Source organism: Oratosquilla oratoria, chromosome 21 (genome assembly GCF_046742065.1).
Source record: "Oratosquilla oratoria isolate Oo_2021 chromosome 21, ASM4674206v1, whole genome shotgun sequence".
Lineage (NCBI taxonomy): Eukaryota > Metazoa > Arthropoda > Malacostraca > Stomatopoda > Squillidae > Oratosquilla > Oratosquilla oratoria.
Genome location: NC_134797.1, coordinates 29,041,469 through 29,067,585, shown reverse-complemented (window position 1 = coordinate 29,067,585; position 26,117 = coordinate 29,041,469). Strand labels below are relative to the sequence as shown.

General features: G+C 42.9%; 1 protein-coding gene across 2 annotated transcripts in view; it reads left to right on the top strand.

Moving 5' to 3' along the window:
- LPCAT (lysophosphatidylcholine acyltransferase) overlaps positions 1-26,117 on the top strand; it is a 72,036-nt gene that overhangs the window by 15,109 nt on the left and 30,810 nt on the right. The window contains exon 3 of one of the 2 annotated variants that reach the window (XM_076204612.1): positions 19,010-19,227. The exons of the other annotated variant lie outside the window; for it this stretch is intronic. Within the exon in view, the coding sequence (XP_076060727.1) occupies positions 19,010-19,227 (218 nt within the window). The remainder of the gene's footprint in view (positions 1-19,009; positions 19,228-26,117) is intronic. 2 annotated transcript variants of the gene reach the window in all.

The following is a 26,117-nucleotide window of genomic DNA, read 5'->3' as shown; positions in this document are numbered from 1 at the left end:
ACAAGGGAGGCGTAACAGACACAAACTAGGAAACCAGAGGGAAACGATAGCTGTAGTAAAAGTAACTAAAGAAGTAGAAAAGGAATCGAATGAAAGATGAGGAATAATACTGAGTGTTTAACTTTTCCTGCGGTATGAAATAGCCTGACGGCAGATAGAACATAAGTCATCAGTGAAGAGACTCGAGAGGAAAAAGTTCGAGGAATTGTGCCTTGATTTAAAATTAGAGTGCGTTTTTTTTCCTCGGCTGTCGAAAGACCTGTTCCTATGGGTGACCTTGGCACATGGGCGAGCGTGAGGGCATTACTGGCCCTCGGTCGAGCTGGGGACAGTGCCAGCAACGGCAGAGGCCTGTGTGTGCGAGTTGCTTAGTTTCTATAGCTCAACCGTTGTCTCAGCAGGTCATTGGGTGTGTGCATTGCGCGTGAGCCATCGTCCGTTCGCTACGGTGGCAGTGGTGACGACGGCGATGGCAACGACGACGGTGACCGTTGTGATGTCGGTAATGACGAAGCCTTCAGTTGTGGCAGCGGCTGTGGCTGATCGCATGATTTGTGATGTTATTTTATGCCTCCTACCCTACACCTCAAATGCAACCAGCAAAGTCTACAGCGACCCTTTTATAGGCTTCTTTGTCGAACTTTGAGGTCATCTCGGTCTTACCCTTCCCTTCTTTTGATGAAATCTCCATCACGGAAGCCGTGTCACTATTCACGCCGGTTTGTGTGGCGACTTAGCGGCTCAAGTGTGGGAGGTGTGGAGCTGTGTTAGGGGAACAGGGAGAGGTGGGGGGGGGTGTTAGATTCACGGATTCCCCTGACCGTCGTCCCAGCATTCTGCCGTTCGCGTCGTATGTCTTGTCGTTTTCACGTTCGTCATACACCTTGTTCCGGTCGCCTACCGTCTATTGCAGAGTTAGAAAAAAAGACAAAGAAAAGAAAGAGAGAGAAGCTGTTGTATTTCAAAAATCGTATGTCATTCCTGTGGTGATTTCTGGCAACGTAGGTATCATGGGCGAGTTGCCAGATTTCACTTTAAAGAATCATAATAAGTGAAACATGACAAGCCGAAAGATCTTGGGAAACCGTTTGCATAGTCGTTGAAGTTGTATTGGGGCAGAGGTTGCACTTAGCTGAATTGAATTGTCTGGATTCTGGGCATAAACTTTGAAATGGCAAAAATTGATCCATTGTCCTCAGAAAGGAGACCTCGTAGTAGATACGAACAGATGTGCACGCGTGACCCCAGGTGTCTAACTTTTTCTTCGGGCGTTTTATGGCGGTGCCACAGACCCACGATATTTCAGAATTATGCAGATATATAATTGTTGTTGGTACATTAATTTAAAAAATACCATGAGAAAAGTAAAGTATAGAAATGCATGGTGTGCCTGGCAACGAAAAGATACATATGTTTGTTCTGATGCATTATGGGACAGTTTCGGATGTTCGCGAAAGAACGAAGGGGAGAGGCATAATTGGGGGCTTGCGAAAAAGGTAACATTTCCCGTCGATTACCTCAGCCCTCCCTAGTTTGTTGCTTTCACCTCATCACTCTTTCTCAGATCTCTACTGCTTTAAGTATATCGACAGTATTAATATAATTTCTCTGGAAAACAGACCTTATTAGGATGATATTAAAACAGTTGGATAAAACGGTTGGATATTTCATGGCTGCCATCGATATGTAATAGAAACCGTGGCAGTATAGGATTGGCTGTAGTGACGTAAGGATTAGAAGTGTTTGGGAGACTCGAGGTTGTTTATAATATTATTTTTACTTTGTATTTTATCCGAAGTTCGTTATCAAATAAAAAGTGTCCCGACGCGATGGCTTATCACTGCAACTTGTTTGATAAATTGTCTTGATAGATCAGAAATACTTGAGAGGGCTTGAAATGATTAAAAATGTGCTAGAAAGCTCTTGAAATAAAGTATGCTAAGTGCTAGATAGTTGAAGAGAATCAAGGAAAAATAGTCTGAAATTATAATGCTAGATAGCAGGCGCGGTGTTGGGAGGTATTGTTGCTGTGTTGTGAAAGTTTTAATAAAATCGTTTGACCTTAAATTGCGACGGAGGTGAATCGGATAGAGTAGAAGTTAAGATGGGTCGGGGGTCTCCAAGGAAGCTTGGCAGATAATCCTCATGGCTGGAGAAATGTATGCCGTGCGCAGTTGATTGGTACATTCTTCCCCCTCCCCACCCAACCTTTCCCCGTCAGTTTTCTTCCTTCTCCATTTTCTTCGTCTCATCTTGTTTTTGTAACGTTTTCGCTTGTAAATTCATACCCGTGCCGCTGTCACCATCGCTACCATCATCGTCAGTTCTTTTCGTTTATAATTTTTCTTCCTCCCTCCTCATTTTTCTTCTAATGTTTTGCCAGTAAAATTTCACCCTTGTCGCTGCCAATACCACCAACACCACCCCTGTTGACGACGACGACGACAACAGCTTGTAAAACGGAATGCATTTGAATTGTCATAATAAATTTCATTGGAATGTGTGTGCATGCGTGAGTGCGCGTGTATATAAATATGTTTATGTGTGTGTGCGTGCGTGTATGTGTGTGAATATATACATGTGCGCGTGTGTAGATGCGTTTGTGCTACATGTGTGCGTGTGTAGATGCGTTTGTGCCTACGTGGATTTGTGTAAAGGAGTGTTTGTGTTTTTCTGAAGTTGTTGCCTTGGTAACATTGAGATGTGGCAATCTGATAATATGAGTTAATTATAGCTCTGAAGTGTTATTGGTCCTTGTGTCGCAAGTCAGCCACCCCCTAGGTTGAACGTTAATTACCAAAAGTGAGCTAAGATTCAAGAAAAGCTGTAACGGTTTATGTCGGTGTTACCAGAGCTTACGGCGTACACGCGGTAGACGCTTTCGAAGAGCCGACAGTGGACACGACACAACGAGGCGGCGCGGTGGCTAAGGCTCTTGGGGAGCTATTTCGGACGTGCCACACTGGGGCGCCAAGACCCGTTATGCTAAATGGAATTACGGCAACCGATCCGCTCTTGTTGTCAAGGAGGTCTCCCCTTTCCTCTACATTCGCGACCTGGTCGTTCCTCCCGCGGGCCGCGACGTCATATTGGCCGGCACTCTGCGTCACGCGCAACGATCACACACATATATATATATATGTATTCACTTGGTCTTGGTCTTTGGATCACGTGTTGGACTCGTGATCGACAGCTATTTCCCTCCTGGAAGAGAGCTCAGAGCTCGTAGGTCCGATCTATGGGTAATGCTATGACCTTGCACACACACACACCCCCAACTCCCCGCCCACGAGAGTTGGAGTAACACCCCTCAGCGCTGCGATACTGATATTATCGCAGCGCTGAGGGGTGTTACTCCAACTCTCGTGGGCGGGGAGTTGTGTGTGGGTGTGCGTGTATATATATATATATATATATATATATATATATATATATATAATATGAACTGTGTGTACATAATTGTATTTACCTCATTGTAATGTTCAGGAAATGAGCAGCGCTTGTTCTGTCGTCCTGCCTCTTACTCTAATTATTATACTTGGCTTCAAATTGTGTGTTTGATTAGAATTAAGATAATGATAACAATAATGATAATAATTGTTGACTTGGGTTTTACTGGGAATCCACAAATGTTGTCAACAGTCATCGGATCCTTCCATAGATTTCTCTCGTATCTTTAGACTGTTGTCTATTTTGAAGTGTGGCACTTTTTGTGTCGCCGGCTCATATCTAGTAGTAGTAGTAGGAGGAGGAGGAGGAGGTGGTGAGCAGTCGACAGCTGTCAGCTCTCATGTGAGAAGGGAGAAAATAGTCGATAGCCGATAGTTGATAGAAATCTTCGGCCCAGTACGCTGAGAGTGTCAGCCATTTTGGGCCTCCAGGCGTATTTACCTTGTTGTATTTTACGGGAAGGGGAACTATGCTCGTAGTGCCCCGTCTTCATATCTCGTTTTATCTAGAACCGTTTTTAAATTCGTGTATTGTTTTTGCACACCATTTTCTCATCTAACTTATTCCAAACGTCTATTACCCTATGGGGAAAGCTGTTCATTTTCAGGTCTCTTCTATAACTGTCTTGTGTGTGTGTGTGTGTTTGTGTTTTCAGACTATACGGGAGGAGTTTGTGCTTGGTGCGTTGTGTCAACAAAGTCGAGAAGTTGGGGGATCGGCGAAGGAATGTGTGTTTTTGTGTCTGTGTGGGCGGTTAAGTAGGGGTTTGGTATGTGTGTGTGTGTGGTTTGGTTTCTATGGGCCGGTCAGGCAATGTGCTATACAGGAAAAATGTGCTACAGGAAAAAACAAACAGGAAAGGCTTAGATAGACAAGAACTGTTCATGTGGCAGCTGCGAATCACGTGACTTGTTTTGACGGTACCATGGCAACAAAAACTGATAAAAACAAGATAATAATGATTAGGCGGACCCCCCCAGGGGTGAAGATGTTTTCCTTAAATAAATTCGCCTCACGGCAGCTAGAATAAACGACAAAAGTGAGGCTCATTGAAAAGGTTAATCGAAATTGATTTTAGCCCCGCTGTCAGTGGGAAGCGTAGGGGTAGGGGTGGTGGCTGGAATTCCCTCAGTCGAGTGAAGTCGCTTGGGGCCGGCTCGGCTCCCTACGTACCTTCAGGCGCTTTGTAATGCAGTTGTTATTATTGTTATTATCATTGATAGTAGATTGATTGAAATTCTGTTTTTATTGTTAGCATTATCGTTACTTCACTTTGATAAATTTGTGTATTTGTAATATAGTTATTGTAATTGATAGTAAATTGTTTTTACTGAAATATGTTTTTATTGTTAGCATTATCGTTAATTCACTTTGGTAAGTTTGTATATTTTTATTTATTTATTCATATTTTTTTCTGACATTTTTAAGCGAGTTTACTCATGTTCGTGTCCAAAGAAAAAAATCGACTCGGTAACTAAGAGGTGAAGACCAAAGTAGGCATACGGGACGCACACGCATGCACGCACGCACGCACGCAAACCGTTGGGCACGCGCCAAACCTCTCGGGGGGGATGGGAGATGGAGTGTATATCTTTTCAAAGATTCGACATACGTATGAATAGTGTTTGCCTATGTGTGTGCGTGTGCGCGCACGTAGGTAGGGTATAGGAGACTGTAAAAGATAAGGGATAGATAAAAGCTAAAGGATTAGAAAAAAGAAGTGAGAAGAGAGAGAAAGAGAGCACTTTCGTGCGTGCGTGCATGTAGAGATGATTGTTACCCAGAAGACGATTGAGGTTTAAAAAAAAGTCGAATGGTTGGGCGGGTGGGGAGCTTACAGGAGGAATGTGGTGTTGCAAGAAGGGAAGGAATGAGCGAGGCGGAAAGGGAAGGTGTGCCTTCTGCCAGACCATTGCGGCGGCAGCGTCGCGGACGTTCATGTGAAGGGTGCTTGTTGCCAGTGGATCACCTTGAAGTGTTTTTTTTTTTCAGTCTTCGGACCGACCCTCCTTCTTAGGAGGTATAATTGCATGGTGAGTGTATGTCGACCAAGACGGGGCACGGGAAGACCTCACTGTCTGTCTGTACACCTGTTTGGTAGTGTTGGCAAACACTCGCACGCGCTCAGAGTTGATGCAAACATTTCGGATGTTGACCACTTGTTGGGTAGGGGGGGGGGCTTTTTCTCGCAGTTTTTTTTTTACAGCCCAAACCTCGGAAAATAGTAAGATATGATAATGATATTTGTTGTAAGAAATTAGATAGCAACTATGATAAAAGTAATGGTAATAAAGGTGATAATAATAATTGTAATATTAAGATAACAGCAATAATAATGATAACAACAGTAATAATAATGCCTGGAGAGATAGCAAAATAAAGTACAAGGGAAACGGGCGATGATAGAGTTGCACTTGTTATAGGGATTCCATGTATAAACTAGTTTCTTTTGAAAAATGCTAGACGGAGAGTAAATTGAACATCAAATGAAATTACAGTGGACAGAAACGCCATGTTGTCCCGGATGTGCACAATGAAAGCAAGATGATAGGAGTTGGAGAGAATCATGTCCCCCATCGCCCCTCTTCACAGTCCATCAAGATCCCTGCCTCCTTCCTGAGGTGCAGCCTTGAGGGGCTGGTACTCGGTATTTGGACGAGGAGCCATATCCAATTTTTACTTTTTTTTTTAAGTTCAAGTATTTTTTTTTTCTCGTATAAAGATGACAAATCTCCTCCTCCTCCTCCCCCTCCTCCTCCTCCTCCTCCTCCTCCTCCTCCTCCTCCTTGCACTTCCTCATCTTTCTACTCTTCCTCCTTACCTTCCTCTTTTCTTCTTCCCCATCTTCCTCTTCCCTCCCCATTCTCTTCCTCCTCTTCCCCCTTCTCTTCTTCTCCCTCTCTCTCCTACTCTTCCTCCTTATCTTCCTCTTCTTCCACCTCGTCTTCCTCTTCCCTTTCTTCCTCTTCCCCTTCTTCCTCCCTTCTCTTCCTCCTCTTCCTCCTCTTCCTCTTCCTCTCCCCTTCCTCTTCCTCTTCCCCTCCCCTTCCTCTTTCTCCTTTCTCCTTTCTCCTCTTCCTTCTCTTCCTCGTCTTCCTCTTCTTCCTTCTCTTCCTCGTCTTCCTCCTCCCCTTCTCTTCCTCTTCTTCCTCCCCTTCTTCCTCTTCGCCCTCCTCATCCTTCTCTTCCTCGTCTTCCTCCTCCCTTCTCCCCCCCTCCTCCTCCTATGCAATGACGGAATCAGATCCACGGTGATGAAACAAAAGATGATTTTGTTCAACTTTGTCCTTCGCTACGGTACCGTGTACATCCGTTTACCTTTTTTTTTCATTGAGGGACTTATCCCTGGGTTTGGGGTTTTTGATGGGAGAGGAGCCCCATAGCCGAATGAAACGATTTGCAAGGCTGTTCCTTGAGATGTTATATGTATGGCAGGGAGAAGTGAACGCGTGGGAAGAAGTTGAGGTGGTGGAAGACAAGTGTTCTTTGGGTCTTGAAAGGAATTGTTCATTTGATCATTTATTTATCTATTTACTTGGTTATATATTTATGTTTCTCTTTTGTTTTCCATTTTTTATTATTCATTGGTTGTATACTTTCGAAATCCCATATGTTTTCAGTTTCCCAATATTTCCTGTCTATCCTGTCGTATGCCTTCTCCAGATCTACGAAAGGTGGGCACAGTTCCTTTTGCTCGCGTTCTCTCACGTAGGCGGTCGAACGTATTCAGCCCATTTTCTTTGAGAACTGCACGTGAAGAGCGGTTTACATTGTGGGTTTCGCTGTTCTTCCCTCCTTCCCTCCTTCCCTCCTTCCTTCCTTCCTTCCTTCCTTCCCTCCTTCCTGCCTGCCTAATGTAGGCCTTATGGTCTTTTGCAGTCTCCTTTATTTCTTATGTTCTTATGTATGTATGTTCCTTCCTTCATTCCTTACTTCCCTCCTTCCCTCCTTCCCTCCTTCCCTCCTTCCCTACTTCCCTCTTTCCCTCTCCCCTTTTGCTTTCTTCCTTGCTTACGTCCTCCGTCCTTTCTCCTCTATCCACTATCCTGTTTTCTTATTTCTCTCCTCTATCCTCTCTCCTTTCCCCTCTCTCCACTCTCCTCTTTTCTTATTTCTCCCTCTATCCTCTCTCCACTCTCCTGTTTTCTTATTTCTCTCCTCTATCCTCTCTCCACTCTCCTGTTTTCTTATTTCTCTCCTCTATCCTCTCTCCACTCTCCTGTTTTCTTATTTCTCTCCTCTATCCTCTCTCCTTTCCCCTCTCTCCACTCTCCTGTTTTCTTAATTCTCTCCTCTATCCTCTCTCCTTTCCCCTCTCTCCACTCTCCTGTTTTCTTATTTCTCTCCTCTATCCTCTCTCCCATTTGTCTTACCCCCTGTCCCATCATCCTCCCTCCCAGCTCACTCCTTGAACCCATGGTGTGTCTTAAACAAACACCACCACACGGGATCAAACAAAGCCCGTGGGAGTGATACTTTAAAAAAAAAAAAAAAAAAAAAAAAAAAAAATATATATATATATATATATATATATATATATATATATATATATATATATATATATATATATATATATATATATATATATATAATTGCCTTCCCACCCCTCCCACGCACCATATCGCAAATCATTGAACTAGGCTTTGTTCGATAGACGACCTCGCCAGATAACGGGTGCCAAGTGAGGCTGCGTCCCCTCCCACTCCACCCCGTTCCTCCAAGGGCTCTTTATCGAAGAGATGTTACTAAACACGACCGATACCCTTGAGGAGAGGCCGCACCTTATCGGGCAGCTAACCCGTCCCACTCCATGGACCCCCTCCACTTACCCTCTTCATTCCCCCTCCCCCTCTCCACTCTCCCCTCCCCTTCCCCCTCTCCACTCTCCCTTCCCCCTCCCCTCCCCTTCCCCCTCCCCCTCTTCTTTTCCCCTCACCCCTTCCTCTTCCTCCTCTCCTTTCCCCTCCTCCTTCCCCTTCTCCCTTCTCCCTCTCCCCTCCCCCATCCTCCTTTTCTTCCCCTCTCCTTTCTCCGTCTCCCCTTCCCCCTTCCTCCCTCTCCACCTCCCTCTTCCCTTCCCCCTCCCCCTCTCCTTCCCCCTCCCCCTCCCCCTCTTCTGTTCGCCCTCACCCCTTCCTCTTCCTCCTCTCCTTTCCCCTCATCCTTTCCCTTCTCCCTCTCCCTTCCCCATCCTCCTTTTCTTTCCCCAACCCCCCTTTCCCCTCTCCTTTCTCCGTCTCCCTTTCCCCCTTCCCCTCTCCCTTTCCCTCTCCCCTCTCATTTTACTTTCTCCCTTTCCCTGCTTTCCCTTCTTCCTCTTCCTTCTTCCTCTTCCTTCTTCCTCTTCCTTCTTCCTCTTCCTTCCTCTTCCCGCATCCCTTTCCCCTTCCACATCTCCCCGTATAGAGACAGGATTTTTTTTTAATCTTCTTGCCTGCTGCATGTGGCCCTCCATGCCGGATGTGGTAAATGAACAAGAAACGTTGAACACCGGCGATGTTGTTTCGAAACAAAGAAGCAGAGTTAGCTGTGAGGGATCGTGGGCCCGCGTGTCCTTTGCACAAGCATTAGTTGTGATGCATATGGACCTTGGGGGAGAAATGGAAATTGGGTGAGGAATGGTGACGTTGTTTCAGACTTTGGAGTCAACGCGGTCCGGAGACAGAGTGTCAGCCCCTCGGGGCTGCACCAGCAGTTGGAGGTGAAGATGTTTACAGTATTTGAAGACTTGTGATGAGATGATTCTCAAGGAAGTCCGTCTCTCAGGACCATCACTTGCAGGTTCCCACCAAGTTGAGAAGAACGGGGGTCGTGATGATAACGATAAAGAAGAGATAGGGATGTATCGTGGCGGCCATGGGTGGGCTGGGTTTTGTCTGAAGCTTTGGACTTCATGTTGTTGACGATTGGTCAAAAGGTGAGAGTCACCAGATGCATTCCATACTTCTTACAAGCACGCAAGTCCTGTGCACGAAATCAGCAGCTTAGTTGATCTTTTTTTTTCTTAATACGATGTAGGGCACATAATTCGATTGCAGCTGTTACAGAAATAGTCGAGTTGTTTTCCATCATTGAAGTTTGCAAGTGATGGGCATGCTGTTCGGTGTATTGGATGGAAAACGTGTTCCACCAAAGAAAACGGGGATAGCCGAGTGGAATATTACAGGTGTCGACTTTTCTTTTTGTGCCATGCGTCAGTCTCGTATAATAAAAAGGTGTGAAATATGGAGGTATCCTGCAGTCCTTCAAGAATAAAGGAACTGAGATTGAAAGGGACATCGGGTGTACAACGTAGTGGAACAACAGTCGATGTAAGCGTCGGTATAGGTGCGTAAGATAAATCGCTTATAATCAAGAGAAAAAGAATAGGAGGTAGAGCCCGATGGAACGTCGAAAGCGGGAGAGAAAGAGAAAGGCAGTGACAGAACTGTCAGGTATCGGAAATGAGGGAATAGGGAGAGGGAAAGGTACGGTAAGTTCTATGCTTGACAAGTAAATGCTTTCAGTGTGTATAGGGGAGCCGCGTAGGTTTCTCTAATCCCGTTAAATATGATCAAGGGTCAGTTTAGCTTCAATGCTCAGCATATATAACACTGAAATCTCCCAGAATTGGCGTCCGCCTTGGGTTGCAGGGTTACTTGTTACTTTCTGGGATTTTTTTCTTTCTTTTTCAAGGTGATTCTGGCGTTGTATGGGCTAATACACGGGAGCTCGGAGTTTAATGGGAGTGTGTGAACTGGTTGATGGATGTACGAGTGGGAAGAGTGATCGAGTTGTTGAGGAATTGACGAGACTAGATAGAAGAGTTTGGATAGAAATTGGCAATGGCCGCCCGTATGCATGTATATCGTGGCGTTACCCAGAACAAAATGTATGGAGTACGTCGTCGGTTTGGAGGGAGTAGTGACTTCCAGTGCAGGAATGGGATTAACGCTTATAGTTTTAGGGAGTACGTAGGGATGAGTGAGAGAGTGGGGGTACTATTTTTAGACCGGGTGCTCGCTGATCCTCGTGCAGCGCTGCATGAGGCAGTTGGCAGTGTTGCGTGCAGCGCCGAGTGTCCACACTCTCTGCCAGCGCCGTCACACTGTCAGTGTTGACAGACTGTGTGGGCCCTCGGGGCTGCGCTCAGCACCGCCATCTGCCTCATGCAGCACTGCACGAGGTTCTGCGTGAACCCGGCTGTAGAGTAAAAGTAATAATGGAAAGGGCTTGCTATGTTCGTTGGAGTTGGGGAGGAGGAAAAGGAAGAGGTGGGGAGAGGAATTGAATGAGATGGAGAGGAAGACGGGGCGTGACCGGGAAAGAAAATGTAGATATAGAAAAGGAAAGAGATAGTCAAGGAATTAAGAGAAGGCGGATGTGGTGTTAAGGTGGGAAAATGAAATGGAGTAATGTGAATGGAGAGAAGGGGTATGAAAACACGAATATAATAAAAGGGAGACTACTATAGATGCACTCTACATTGTGAATACTGGTTAAGTTGTAGCGATGGTGGTGGAAGTTGATGTGGAAACGGAGGTGGAGATCGTATTAAGTGACAAAAACAATGAGCTGATTGGATAAGAGCGTGTGGGAGGGAGAGAGAAAGAGAGAGAGAGAGAGAGTGAGTGAACAAAGAACCATAGGAGTCGAGGAGGCGGAGGAAGAGGAGGAGTGAAGTGAGGGTGGGAGAGGATCGAAGAGGGGTTTGTTGGAGGCCAGGAGGAAACCTTTGGCGTTGCGGGGAAGCCAGACAAGAGGCCGTTGGGGTGGGGGTGGGGGTGGCGTGGCCCAGGTGTCATGGCTTCTCTGACCAAGCAGGGAAGAAAGGAAGGAAGAGAGGGAGGAAGGAAGCAATTAAGGTGGATAGGGAACAAGTAAAGGAGAAAGAAAAAAGAGTAAAGAAAGGAATTAAGGAAGGAAGGAAGAGGAAGGCAGGAAGAAATTGAGTAACCAGGTAAGAAAGAGAGCAAAAATGGAAAATAGAAAAGGATAAATTAAGAAGAAAAGCCGGGAACGAAGAAGGGAGAAAGATATAAAGGAAGGAATGAGGGGAAGAAAGGAAGCTATTAAGAAAGGGAAAAGAGGTAGCAAAGTGGGATGATAGGAAGAAAGGATGAGGAAAGGAATTGATAATAAAAGCAACCTCATCTTCCTTCTCCTTCACCCTCTTCTCCCCCATCCCACCTCCTCCCCCATCCTACCGTCCTTTATTATTCTTTGTCACATTTTTCTCTCCTGACCTTGCCGTGTTTACGTCCGCGTGTTTGCCCCGTCTTGTCCGGCCGTGACGTCACATCTCTTATTCAGCGGTGCATGTCCGGACGGCAGGCTGTCTCTTTCTTTCTCTTGGTCTCTTGTCTCTCTCTGCCTATCTCTCTCTCTCTCTCTCTCTCTCTCTCTCTCTCTCTCTCTCTCTCTCTCTCTCTCTCTCTCTCTCTGACACACACATACACGACTTGATGGCGCAGTGGTTAGAGTTCCGGGCCGCCGCCACAGCAGTCCCGGCTCGAATTCCGCCCAGGGCTGAAATAATTTCACTATCGCTGCGCTGCGAGTCGTTACTTCAACTCTCATGGGCGGAGAGTTGTGTGTGTGTGTGTGGGTGTAAGGTCACAGCATTACCCATAGAGCTCTGAGCTCTCTTCCTGGAGGGAAATAGCTGTCGATCACGAGTCTAACACGTGATCTAAGACCATGGTTAATCAAACCACACACACACACACACGCACACACACACACACACACACACGACTCGATGGCGCAGTGGTTAGAGTTCCGGGCCGCCGCCACAGCAATCCGGGTTCGAATTCCACCCAGGGCTGAGATACTTTCACTATCGCTGCGCTGTGAGTCGTTACTCCAACTCTCATGGGCGGGGAGTTGGGTGTGTGTGTAAGGTCACAGCATTACCCATAGATCGGTCATAAATAAGCCCTGAGCTCTCTTCCGAGAGGGAAGTAGATGTCGATCACGAGTCCAACACGTGATCTAAGACCATGTTGAATCTCACACACACATACATACACTCACATCCGGGGAGTATTAGCTGTGGATCACAAGACCAACACGTGATCCAAGACCGTGTTGAATCACAAGCTCTCAGTCATAAAAACGCGTGCACAGAAAGACGCGTAAAAACATAATCTAAAAACCCAATTCTTTTGTGTTCCAAGTTTTCATTTTATTCTTCCACTTTTTGTAAACTTTTTTTTTTTTAAGAAGTTTCACCTGTTTTTATATCGGTGGCAACAGGTCAAACTGTAACCGTTTGCAAAATGAAGTCGATTGTTGCCGCCAGTGTAAGCTCCGCCCTCCGTTCCAGGAGTTGTCGCTGATTGGCTAAGGGAATTATTGGTTAAGTATTTGTCGCTGATTGGTTAAAGACGTACTTTCCCACCCACAAGAACCATATATTAGTATTTGATCAAATGGCTAAGGTTATTATTTGTACTAGTTGATAAAAAATGAAGTGGCTAAGGTATTTGTGAAAGTTGATAGAAACAAACTACTGGAAGTGGCAGTGGGCTTGTTGTAAGTAGGTGTGGGCGACATAATGGACTGACCTCGCAGTCTAATATACTGATAATGTTTATTTTTTGTGTAATATCTCCATGTGTTTTCTTAGGGGGACCAGACCACTGGCACCAGTGTCATTTACACCGGCTGTCTTAAACGGGATTTGACGCTTTGGAAAGCCAGTTATTTTAATTGAAAATTTCATTTTGCATGGATTCATATACCAACACTATGCAAAAATACGTAGGAAAGTTAATTTTAGCCATTGGATTAAAGGGATAATGGGCGTAATAGCCACCTGCAAGAATGAACCCAACATGTGGCGAAATACAGCTTTTTTCTGCGTGTCATTTTTCTCAACATTTCCCTTTGTTTTGTGTGTGAAAATCTAGTGGCATTTGTCATCTTTTTCTCTTAGTTGTCATACAGAGTCGGGCAAAATTTTGTGCTCTTTGATGAAATGAACCTTTTGCAATGGGTGGCACTCACTTGTTTGGTGATACAGGAAGGTGCCCATTGCTGGCTAAAAAATAACCCTTATGATTTGACACTGTGACGGCACCCCAGCAATGAGGCTTTTACCCATAAAAGCTGATAAAGTCACAGAAAAGAAGGAGAGAGAAAAAAAAGGCTCACCATTGCAACATTCAACAGATACTAAAGTGAAAAAGTATTATTTCTATTTTAAATATTATAATCAAAGACTTTAAGTATAATTTATATCTAGAACTTTTTAGAATGTTATATTGGAAAATAATTCCAGTCATAACATACGAAACCAAAGTATGTTGTACGAAAAAGTTCAGACATCTTAAGCCGCGTCCACACTTGTTGCATTTCCACGTATCGTATCATCTTTGCGTACCACCTAGTGATACTATACGGTGCAACAGGGTATTGTACCTACTTGTTGCCTATCCGCCTGCTGTATATGGATACGCAACAATTTGTTTCAATACCCTGTTGCACCGTATCGTATCACTAGGTGGTACGCAAAAATGGTACGATACGTGGAAATGCAACAAGTATGTACGCGGCTTTACTGAAAAATTTGAAAGCGCGATTACTCAAAACAGGTTTTTCGTTTTCAAATATTTGGCAAATTTCGAAAAATAATCAAATTTTCTTCAAACTTACCATGCTAGCATGTTGTGCCTTTCTCGTGTAAGTTTTGATAAATGATTAAAATGATAGATGATATCGCTAAAGAGAATTTTATCGAAAAAAAAACCGATATAGGTGCGACGTCACAAAGTCATGTATTTTATGACATGCTGTATGGTGTTGTTCACAACATATGGTAGCGTTCGAGTGGAGTGGCTTCTCTGGAGGCGTGGAAAACAAGCCTTGTTTCTTGTCTTTATTCGAGTGAATATCTCCCGCTCTCCAAAGAGAAACGGTTCATTATATACATCAATCAGGCAAGGTTGCCGACAAGGAAAAAACATGTACATGGTCGCTGTTTCCAGCGAGACTGGACCCCGAAATTATTTAATTTACATACAGAGGCAACAAGAAATGATGTTACATCACTTTGTACCATTTATACGTGTCCGAATGCGGATTGGTGAGACTAATAACCTTGTGGAAATTTATTGTCGAATTGGCAACATCTTCGTTAAGAGGAACCAAGGGTTTGGTGACAGCTGTGCGCGTCCGAGGTCATGACCCTGATAATTTGGAGTCTCAGGACAATAGATTTGACCGCGACGCTTGACACCTTGGTGTGCGTCAGATCTTGACTACGTTGGTGGCGCAATGCATATGCATACGTATGCGCGTACTCGTCTTGTGGGTGAGAGCCGGTAGATGTAGGTAGAAAGGAGAGTGCGTCGTTCTAGTTCTCCAACAGACCTATGTATATCTTGATCTATTAATATTTTAGGGAAAAGCGAAATTACACGCTGTTGGTATGGTATTTGAGATTTTACATGCAAAAGCAGGTTAGTCTAGGTAAAGTATTAAGATCGGAAAACATTTGACGTCATCAATGACATCATACGGACGGACGGATGAAGAGACGGACATACATCGTTCAAATACTCATGGAATATGGAAATGATAATTTGGTTATATTGTAAAAACATCAAGTCGATATATAAAAACTTTTTTTAATTAATATTTTTTATCAGTCCGTCTGGTTCCCCTTAAACACGTAGGCCAATGTGACAGCTATGGTTGTAATAAGAACTGAAGAACTGTCGAAGAAAAGAAAATGTAGAATAGTTAATCTGTATATTGCAACTAGGTATATACTAAACACAGATTGATAAAATCCCAAGACCCATAGTGAGTGAATTCGGTTTGATTTTTCTTTTTTGTTTACTTAATATTTTATTAGTTAATTGATTTATTTGTGTTTTTACCTGGAACACTTGAACGCGAATAGCATACCCTTGTTGGTCGATGCAATATTTACGTGAAATGCTCGCGATTCCTTTCCCGCCGTGACGTGCAGTGTATCGGCACATCTGACACGAACGTTCAACAGGTGATAGGAGATTGTTCCCTGTGACGTATATGTGACACGTATGTTCACATGTTATGTGTAGGTGGTGACGTGTATTAATTCCTTCCGTAACGTGTGGTCACTTTCCTTATATTCAGGCCGTCGTCAAACGATTCTGTTGCGGTGGAAAAAACATGTCGGGAGAGTTTACCGTTTATCTTGTTTCATCTCTTCCTTATTGGGTGTCCTTCTCCCCTTTGTTTGTGCCTGCCGTCGGATCATTGTTTTTTACTTGAACATATATTTTGTCGTCAGGTTAGTTTTACTTAACTGGGAAGGAAGCCTCGCTGTCTAGAAGAAAAACAATGGATTGAACATAACAGGCACGCAATGAACGCGGGAAATTCATTATGTATGCTGACTTGACGCCACGAGAGGCCACGTGGCAAATAGATTTATATACTCTATTTTTCAGCCCATCTACCATGCGTATGAAATGCTGTTGAACACAAAATACTATCTTAGATTTTCTTGTTCAATTTGTTAGCAATATTATGGTGGGGGGGGGTTCCTTACACGCAGCGTTTCTATATGCGAAACAGAACTATGAAACTCGTATCATACCACACATGCACCGGGGAAAAGAAATACTCAAACGTTTGCATGACCTTGCTTCAGTGCCTCGCAACTTGTCCGTATAAAACAATACACATCCAGATCACAGAACAGAGACCGTTGGCCTTTCTGCGGTGTGGCCAGTGAGTGCATGCCTTCATCCCACCCATCCCCCTACACACACATTTTTGCTCGTTCGTTTCAGTTGTATTAAACAAAACTTAAAAATATATGACAGTTAAATGTATTATTGCCAACAATCTGCGGTTATAACTGTTAAACTGGGCAATTAATTCTAGGGATATTTGTCATTCCAATACTAACAATTTGAGCATCAGTGGAGTGAAATGCTGACAGATTATCGATACACACCTCTGACGTCATGATAAACTTTACTTACGAGTAAGTCTGCAAATCCATTCGGTGCAATGATGCTTTAAGTTGCTCATTGAACTCGCTAGCCGACTCCATTCGCCTGAGGGTCATTGATGAATCTCTGCCAAGTTTCTTCAAACAGTAATCCAAACTCGTTTAGCTCCGTCAAGTTTCTCGTTCAATGTGCAATGTTTGCCTTCGACTTTATTTATTTATGTTGCTTTTCGTCAAGTAATAAATTATCGCACCTGAAGAAGCGAGTTTAGGAACCACCAAACCAATGGGAAAAGAGAAGAAATTAAAATGAAGTTCATAAATAAGAATAGAAAACGTATGTTACCTACTAAGACGTCTTGCCACCGCCATTATCTCATGCATATTCATTTTCTACGAAGTTTGCGAGCGTTCGCGTGCAACGTCTTCGGAGACTTAAAAGTAAATAAACTCGCTCTAGCCAGCATCATTGGTTTGATTCACGTGACCGATTACAGCCAATTACAGAGCGAAAGCTAAATTGGAAAGGCGCCATTTTGTTTGAATTGGTATGTGTTGGGTGTTTGACCATTTTTTTTTTTTAACAAAACTGGTGTTCCAAGTGCTTATATACCAGTGTACTCCCAAAACGTGTTTTGTGACTTCGTGTGACTGAGTACGAGTAATATCGTAAAGTATCATACCCCCAAGAATGTGAAGTCCACTTCCTATATTACACTAAGGATGATTTCCGCAGTGCTCAGTGGAAAAACATCACACTGAGTCCTCCTAAATACCTTTTTATTACCTGAGTGGCTGAGGCGGCAGGGCATTTTATTTCTTTTAATACGCTGGATCTGAAAATTGTGTATTAAGAAGCTTCACAAATTCCAAGCATCTGGATTTAGTAGGATTAACCCAAGATAGTCAATATCTTGATTTTTTTCTCCAGTATAGTATTTCTTGAATAATAACTGCGATGTTCATTGGTAATGTTGATTTTTTTCGTTTATGGTACAAAATATTAAAAAAAAAAATTACAAAACGAAAGTTGTGTTTTCCATATTGTGATAAAAAGGATGTAAAACTGAATTGTACGTGTAGGCATCAGATAAATAGTGTACGTGCACCGTTTTGCCTTCCCCATATGCAAAATAAAATAAAATAAAACGAATAATAATTATCTGCAGACGCCCATGCTGGTAGATCTCCGGTAGGCTCTCGGTAGGTTGCAAGCCCACATTCTTGTTCTTCACGCCCACGTTCCCAAGGTTCTGGGTACATTGCACTCAGGAAATGCTTTCTTACAGAGGAGAGGAAACCGCTACGGCTAAAAGGGAGGAAATAAAAGACAAGGGAATAGATACAACACATAAATACGCATAGAAATAGACAATTAGATTTTGAAACATGTTTAGGTAAATATTTTTTCTCGGTAAATGTCGACGGCTTTTGGCTGCCAGTGAGTGTGTATGTATGTGTGTGTGTGAAAGAATCTTGATTCTATCATACACACGCTTTTATTGTCAGTCTCTCATTGTGGAAGAGTTGCATTGCAAGGCAGTCGACAGTGACTTGCCAAGAATCGCATCAGCTGCCTCTCCTATTCGTATGCACAATCTCACAAAACCGGGTTGCCACTGTGATGAGACAAAAAGGATGCGCCGTTCCTCCCACAACACTATCTTAGGAAGTAATAATCCTTATTATATAATATTATTGACAGTTTAAGGGGAGATTGCTATGGAGTCCATATATTGTCCATGATAATAACTGATGACGCCATGATCGGGCTATGGCCGTTGATGTCGTACGACGCTTCCTGTGACGTCAGAGGCGCCATCTTGCAAGATGTGTTGACATTTTGATTAGTGTCGTTATATAGACAAATGACCAAACACAAAGTTTTGTGTATGTTAGGACTGTTCGTCTTTTACTCGCTAATCATATTATCATGCCTACGAAAATTCATTGTGTATACGCGTGTACGTGCGTGTTTACACAATAGCTATACACGATATAGAAAATATGTTCAAGAAGTTTCGACTTTATTTTTACAGGTAAAAGGTTCCGTACCTTTGTCGATTCTCCAACTTGGCTTTAAATGCAATTCGAGAAGTTCTAATCGACATGTTCTTACAATTTTCTAAAATTTAGCCGTTTCTTGATATACTTCAGCCATCTGAGGATTATGAAGAAACAAGGTTTTTGCTTATATTTGGTGTGTTTGTCTGCGTGTAAGTGTGTGCATGTGCGTGTTTCGTTGAGCTCGTCCATGTCCCATGTCAACCAAATGGATCCCTCAGCTTTTGTAGACGAACCCCCCCCCCCCATATCCCCCCGTCTTATTTCAAGAATTATGTTGCTGGCATGCAGGAGAAACATTTTCTTCGAGTCCTTCGAAACGTTTACATTATGGTGGTGAACGTTTCATACTCAAACTCGTAACCAGGCCAAGTCCATCGGGATCCGGTGGGTGCTGCTGGCGTCCTTTCGCCCCCCCCCCCTACGCATGCCCCCCTTGTTCTCTCTCTCCTCAAACAGGAACCACCAGAAGGAGACGCAGCGGTGACAACGGAGGCGGCAGGAGCCTGCTGCGACTTCGAAGCCACCTCCTCCAGACTAACGTTTACGTGTATTTCCTAGATGGGTGAAGAATTCGGTGGCCCAATGGGTGCGCTGGGTGTTCACGGCGGGGGGATTCCATTGGGTGAAGGTCAAGGGGCAGCCTGCGACGCCCCGCCAAGCACCCGTCATTGCCATGGCCCCCCACTCCACCTACTTCGACGCCCTGGCCGTGGTCGTGGCCGGGGCCCCTAGCGTTGTCGCAAAGGGCGAGGTCGAGGGAGTCCCCTTCTTTGGAAGTACGCTTCTTGTGCCCAGGCCGCTTTGCTGCTGCTGCTGCTGCTATTACAATTACTATTACTATTACTCGTATTGTGATTGGTTATAATTGCTAAGGCTAAACGCTCTTTTGTCTGTGTCCGTAACGTCTTGATTGTTATTAGTCTCATATCTACCCTCCCTCCATCCATCCATCCATCCATCCCTCTCCTTCCCTCTTTCCCTCCATCCTTCCTTCCCTCCCCCATCCTTCCCTTACTCCATCCTACACTCTCATCCTCCCCCCTCTTCCTACTCCTGCCCCTTCCTCTCTTCTCTCCTTCCCTCCCTTTCGTCATTCCTTCCTTCCTCCTCCGCCCTCCCCCGCTCCTGTATCCTTCTCTCTTCTTCCTTCCCCCTTCCTTCCGCCTTCCAGTCTTCCTTTCTTTCATCCTGACTTCCTCATCCTTTTTAACTTTCCCCCCTCCCGCCCTCCTCTTCTTTCCTCCCTTCATCCCTTCATCCTCACTTTCCATCTCCTCTTTCCCCTCTTTCTCCCCCCTCGTTCCTTCCTCTCATGTCTTTCTCTCCTTCCCTCCTCTCGTGTCATCCCCTCCTTCCTTCTTTCTTCCACGACCTCCTTTTTAACCCTCTCTCTCTCTCTCTCTCTCTCTCTCTCTCTCTCTCTCTCTCTCTCTCTCTCTCTCTCTCTCTCTCTCTCTCCTTTCCTTTCCTATTGTTCATTTTCTTCCTCTTTGTCTTCATCTTTTTATTCTTCTCGTTCTTCTTTCACTTCAATTTGCCATCATGCCTCATCCTCTTGTTCCTTTTTTTCTTCTTCCTCCCCCACAGCATTCACTTCGATTTTCACTTCCTTTTCTTCTTCCACTTCCATGTCCTCTTCCACTCCTCTTCCTCTTCCACTTCCTCTTCCTTTTCCTCTTCCACTTCCTTTCACTCGTCTTCAGCTTCTCATGTGAGAACTTGTTGGAATACTGGGTTCACTACCCTGACATTTTTGTGAGGATGAGTGGGGGTCAGTACATCCATCACCCAAGGCAGTATATAGCATGTAAGGTGATATGATATACAGTATATAATGTATTATATGATATGTAATGCACACTTTAGGGTCAGGAGAGTTGCCAAAAGAGTATTGAATCCCATGGTGCAATGTTCATAAGGAGGATTGGTGTGCTTGTGAAGTGGCCGTGATGATGATAATAATAATGTTGAATATTATCAGTATCAGAACCACTCTTATAGAAATGAAACTGTTTGTCAATGGTCAGAGTATGTTTTGTTTATATGTGGATGGGTTCATGATAATGATTTCCTCAAGTTTCACAAAGTGGGAAACACACAGTGGCTTGTAATGGTCCTCGGGTCTATCTACAGGTCTCTTTTGGAAGAAGCATTGGATTGTTGTACGTGTTATATAGGTGTAGGACTGTTTCTTTGTCACCATAGGAAATTGGTAGAAGGGGAGTAGTTATGGGGTGTGAGCTCTCTAAATGTGAAAAGATGTTAGAAATACAAGTGAAGTTAATAGAAAGACGTGGGTTCAGTCAGGGGACCAAGTGTCAGCCCCTCATGGCTGCACCTCCTGATGGAAATGAGGTGGGTTGCTGGGTTTTGAAAAATGGACAGCTTCACTATCCATCTTGCAGGACCACCACATGGTTTGTGGTCCTGGATGGGTTGGAAGTGTTGAATGAAATAGTTTTTACCTCTGTTTTATGTTTATTTTCTATCTTATTGATTTTGTTTTATTTTCATTGAGTCATAACCAATATAATTGTTCAATAATTCACAAAAGTATAGAATTTGTACTGAACAAGATTATCTTGGTTTAGTGAGGACATAATTTTTTATGTGAGCAACATGCCTTAGAGGGCTAACAGCATTTTAATGTTGATTAACTCGTGAAAGTATATTTTTTGCTAACAAGCACCAGGGAATTTGTTTTCATCTCAGGGTGGGATCACAATAGCAATGGGGTTGATAGGACTTGCAGTTCTGATGTAATTTCATTTACGCTACTTTTAATTAAAACAGGCACTGTTCATAGCATTGAAATTAAATTTCACTAAGTTGAAGACGTACCCTTGGTTCAAAATGGAGTCTTGGTCAATTGAAACCCTATTTTATGTGGCCCCCAGCTGAATAGAATCTTGTAGTTTCAGCCAGAAGGAAATTGGAAGAGAATACCATCATTGCAAAAGGGATTAAATTTCAAGCATATTGCATGTACTAACTGAATTTCAAATTGTGTAACTCTTCGCCAGGCTCTTTAACTAATCTCTGTGGTACTGTCAGAATCAGAGGTAAAAGCTTATCTCAGGTAACTGTTCTTGTTGTAAATAGTACTTTTTAACCAATTCTGGCTCCTGAAAAGCTATTTAATTCGTCTTCATGCACCCCATCTATAGCACTGTTAACATATGGTAGATCATGGTATAAAGTTTGGAAATTAATTGAAAATGGGTCAGTCAAGCCAGTCTGTGCTGTAGTTGGCAAGTGTCTTGATTATATTGAAGTTGGAATGCTCAGTACTGTATACCTGTATAATCCATGCAAGTATGGACTACATAAGTTTCATGCACTCAATATTTTAGGGACTTACAGTATGTGATCCCAAAGAAAAGAATCAAGTAACACTTTTTATAATGATAATAGTTGAAGCCTTGAGTTTTGGAAAAAAAAACTTGCATCGCCACAGTTGCTGGCAGTGGCCCTCAGGCCATACCACAAATCTCTGGGAAGAAACATAGGACTGATGTGTGTGTTCTATTGATGTGGAAATATTTCTTGTCACTATCTGGAAGTGGAAGAAGGAGGGGAGCAGTTGTTTCTTGTCTCTTGTCATCCATTTGTAAAAAGGTGTAAGAAATACATTTGAAGTTGAGATGAATCTTGGGCCCAGTGCATGATATTGCCCACATGTATAGAAGCACACATTATCAGCACTGAAATACAAAAATATATATACGGTCAGGTCTTGGTAACTCAGACTAATTGTGGGGTAACTCAGTTCAATTTCTACAGTTGTTAGACCTACATGGGTGCGTGAATCTGAATAAAGAGTCACATTTTGATGCATACAAGTATTAAGGCACACCAAATTACAGTACAGAATAGTTACCTCCCATTTATCCAGTAATCAATGAATTGGCATCCACAAATAACTGGCACATGGGCAGTTTGTGGCTGATTTCAAATAACCAGCAGAGGAGGTATTTTAACCAGCACTGCATTGGTGTTCACTCATTAATGAGTGTTGTCAGAGGAATACAGTGCATGGCTGGGTGAGTCATGAGTGAGTAGGTGAGGCTGGACGTGAGGATTACACATGATTGAGGTCCATGGATGCCTACTAAGTGGTAAGTAAGGCTCTTTAAACAATACTGCGCAGTTCTGTTGTGTTATATTTCTTTTATCACAGTATTGTATCACCTTTGTACTTGTACACTAGGGAGATGGCAAACCAATGTATCAGTGTAAAACATTTCCCTTTGTATAACTATGGTTGATATTTTAAGATTTTAAAATATAGTAGAGTTGTTTATATGGTATCCACAGGGATTTCACTGCCAACTAAATGACCTTGCAGGTTAATCAAGAATTTCCCTTACTATACTTAAGATGTGGTATGTGGATCATTTAACATAAATGGAGCATGTTGTATGATTGCGCAAAGGTGTTATGCTACTGTATTATTTTTCTATGATTTATTGTATAGTATGTTTCACAATGTTAAATGGCCCACCTATGTGCCCATTGGTCATGGGAATTTTCATTTGATAGTCAGTCTGAAATTCCCTGTATATGCCAGATAAGAGAGGATTTACTATATTTAAAATCTTAATATTTATGACTTGTGCAAAGGGAAATATCTTGTATAGTGTTACTTTAAGATCAAGGATATAGTGAATATTCCTGTGTGGTTTGTGACTTCCCCTGGAACTAGAATTAGTGGTGTGGGTACATATATATCCTATTTGGGGCTAGCAGAGTCATGGCACACATCCACTACATACACAAACATTCAAACCAAATATTCAAACCCATTTAGTGCCCTTCTTATCTTGACACCTTGTAGATAGGGAAGTCCTGACAAAATCACAAGACGGTACTACAATGTGAGTGTAACCACTACAGGTACTACAGTGTGAGTGCAACTACTATAGGAAACAATAACACATATGTGATATATGTGCTCACATCATAAACAATGAGAGTTTGGTTGTAAAGTTGCAGATTAATAGCAGAAGTGGTGGGGCAGGATTTCTTAGTTACTTGGTGGCAGCTTGACTGCAGAAGTGGTTGAACATGATTTTAAAAAAAATTGCTCATATCTGCTTATTGGCACATTTGTTGAATCTATAAAAGGATTTAAGTTATGAGTATTAGAGTGAACAAGGCTTGACCGTAATTGTATATTCCTAGGTATGCTTGCTTGGTCATATGGCATGCCTGGATGTGAATATACCCCAATACAACATTGGTTTTGACTTCTTCATTTCAAACTTCATTCTCAACTGAATATAATCCCCATAAATAAGGACAAAATGTAAGAAAGATGTCTCCATATTGAAAGTTAAGAATGATTCTTGCCTTGAGTATTGTTGACTTAAAATGCTCAGCCCCACAATGGCTAGTATCAGTCCTCAGATCTTCTCTTAGATCTTTCTGGGAATAGACCTTAAATTTTGTCTGTAGTAATAGTGTGTGACAATTTTTATGTCACCAGCATATAGTGGAATGAGGGGATCAGTTAATGTTTGTCAACTCTCCTTATGTGATACAGTTATGTTGATGAAGAGAGATCTCAGGCACAGTTGGCCCTTTAGAGCTGAACCTCGATATGTAGGTGAGGGTGTGCATAGGTTTCGAAGCTAAGTGGGAAGAAAATAATCCCCTCTGATGTCCATCTTGCAAGATTGTCACTTTATGGTGACTGTCATTGGTCCCCTTACTAATGGGTCCTTTAAAATATTAAGAATTAGAGAAGTGTCATTGACAGTCTCCTCACTCCTGCCTGCCCCTTTAGCAAGACCCTTAGGGGTCATAGGGATTGTATGGAAGGACTAGTAAGTGTTAGATTTGCAAAGTGTAGAGCCAATATTGTGAAAAATGTCAGGTGATGTTAAGAGAGGTCTTAGCCACTTCAGCATGATGACAGACTTTATTTTTATGGCCAAAACCATAATCCCTAAACACATCAAGGCACTTGCATGCAGACATCCCAAGCCCAAAGAACTCCGTTCAGAAACAAGTGCTTTCAGACATAAACTCGTGTGAGAAAACAGTCCTAAGAAACACTAGAGTTGTGCCAGCTCCCAGAAGGTCAGGTCACTACCCAGCTCTGATGCATTGTTTATACAGAATTGACCTGGAAGCAGACACCATATGATACTATGACCATAGCATTCATGGAACTCTAATATTACTCTGCTTGATGTACATAAGACAAGAGCACCAAATTTCTTCTCAGTGATCCATGGGCCAACCAGGGGGCCATTGCTAGGTAACTTGTGGTCACATATAATTAGCAGGAGCCAAGAAAAAACTGAGGCAAAAGGTTGAGTGATTGATATATATATATATATATATATATATATATATATATATAGTATAATATGATATACATCTATGAGCTCTTCCCCCTTGGTGGAAGTACTATTTACTGATGATTGTGAATATAATGCATATGGTGTATAGAATTTCTGACCACGCCTCTCATAATGGGGAAAATACCTTTTGGTACACTTAACCCTCAATTTAATGGACAAATGCGTGCAGACCCTTGTCCGTTATTTGAAAATTGGGTCCGTCCATTATCAATACTGGACACCGGACATGAGTCCGTTATGTAGAAAATTGTCTGTTAGGTTTTGGCGTGCACATATGTAATAAAAAGCTACAGCACATGTTTATAGTGATGTACATTACATACAAAGAAGAAAGTGAATCATTTCTTACCTTAAATCTAGTTGCTGCTATTTACATATATACAGTACAGGATCTCCATTGGATTAGTGGTGCCAGCCAAGGGTGCCAGCCTGGGGGCTGGCAGGGCTGACTGGGCTGGCTGGTGCATCAGTTGTATCCATGGTGCCAAGGTGGGGGCTGACAGGGCACACTGGGCTGGTTTGTTCATCAGCTGTATCCATGGTGCCAGACTGGGGCCTGGCAGGACTGACTGGTGCATCAACTGTACCTGATATGCCAGGCTGGGGGCTGGCAGGGCTGACTGGGATGGCTGGTGCATGAGCTGCCCGGCTGTGACTTGGGACAAATTTTAATTTTACAGACTTTGTCCGGTATTTGACTGTTACTACCGGACACCTATCAGACAAATTTTCATTTTACGGACTTCATCTGGAATTTCAGTTACTACTGGACACACTTTTTTGTCCGCTAAATTGAGGGTTAAGTGTATATGCGTGTGTGTGTGAAGGACTCTGGTATCATCATCATTGTTATTGTTATTTTTTTTTATATGTTTACATTTATTTTATTTGTTATTTTTTATCATTATATTATATATATATATATATATATATATATAGATATATATATATATATATATATATATATATATATATATATATATATATATATATATATGAATTATGTAAGTACTGATTCAGTCAATCAATAGTTGCCTCTTGATTCTTTACCAAGAACCCACAACCAGCAACAGTTTTTGGTCCCCCCACATTGATCTTGTGAGAAAGAAACTGCTGCCTGTGTTCTGCAAATGCCAGTGCTATTTTTTTTTTTACTAAAGGTAATATAGGAAGGGAGCAGTCATAGGTTGTCAATTCTTTTTACATGAAAAAGTAGTGGAAGAATAACGGAAGCGGTAGATAGTTGAGAGGAAGGTCTTGGTGCTAGTTTGAAGACGGTGCCAGTTCCACAGGGC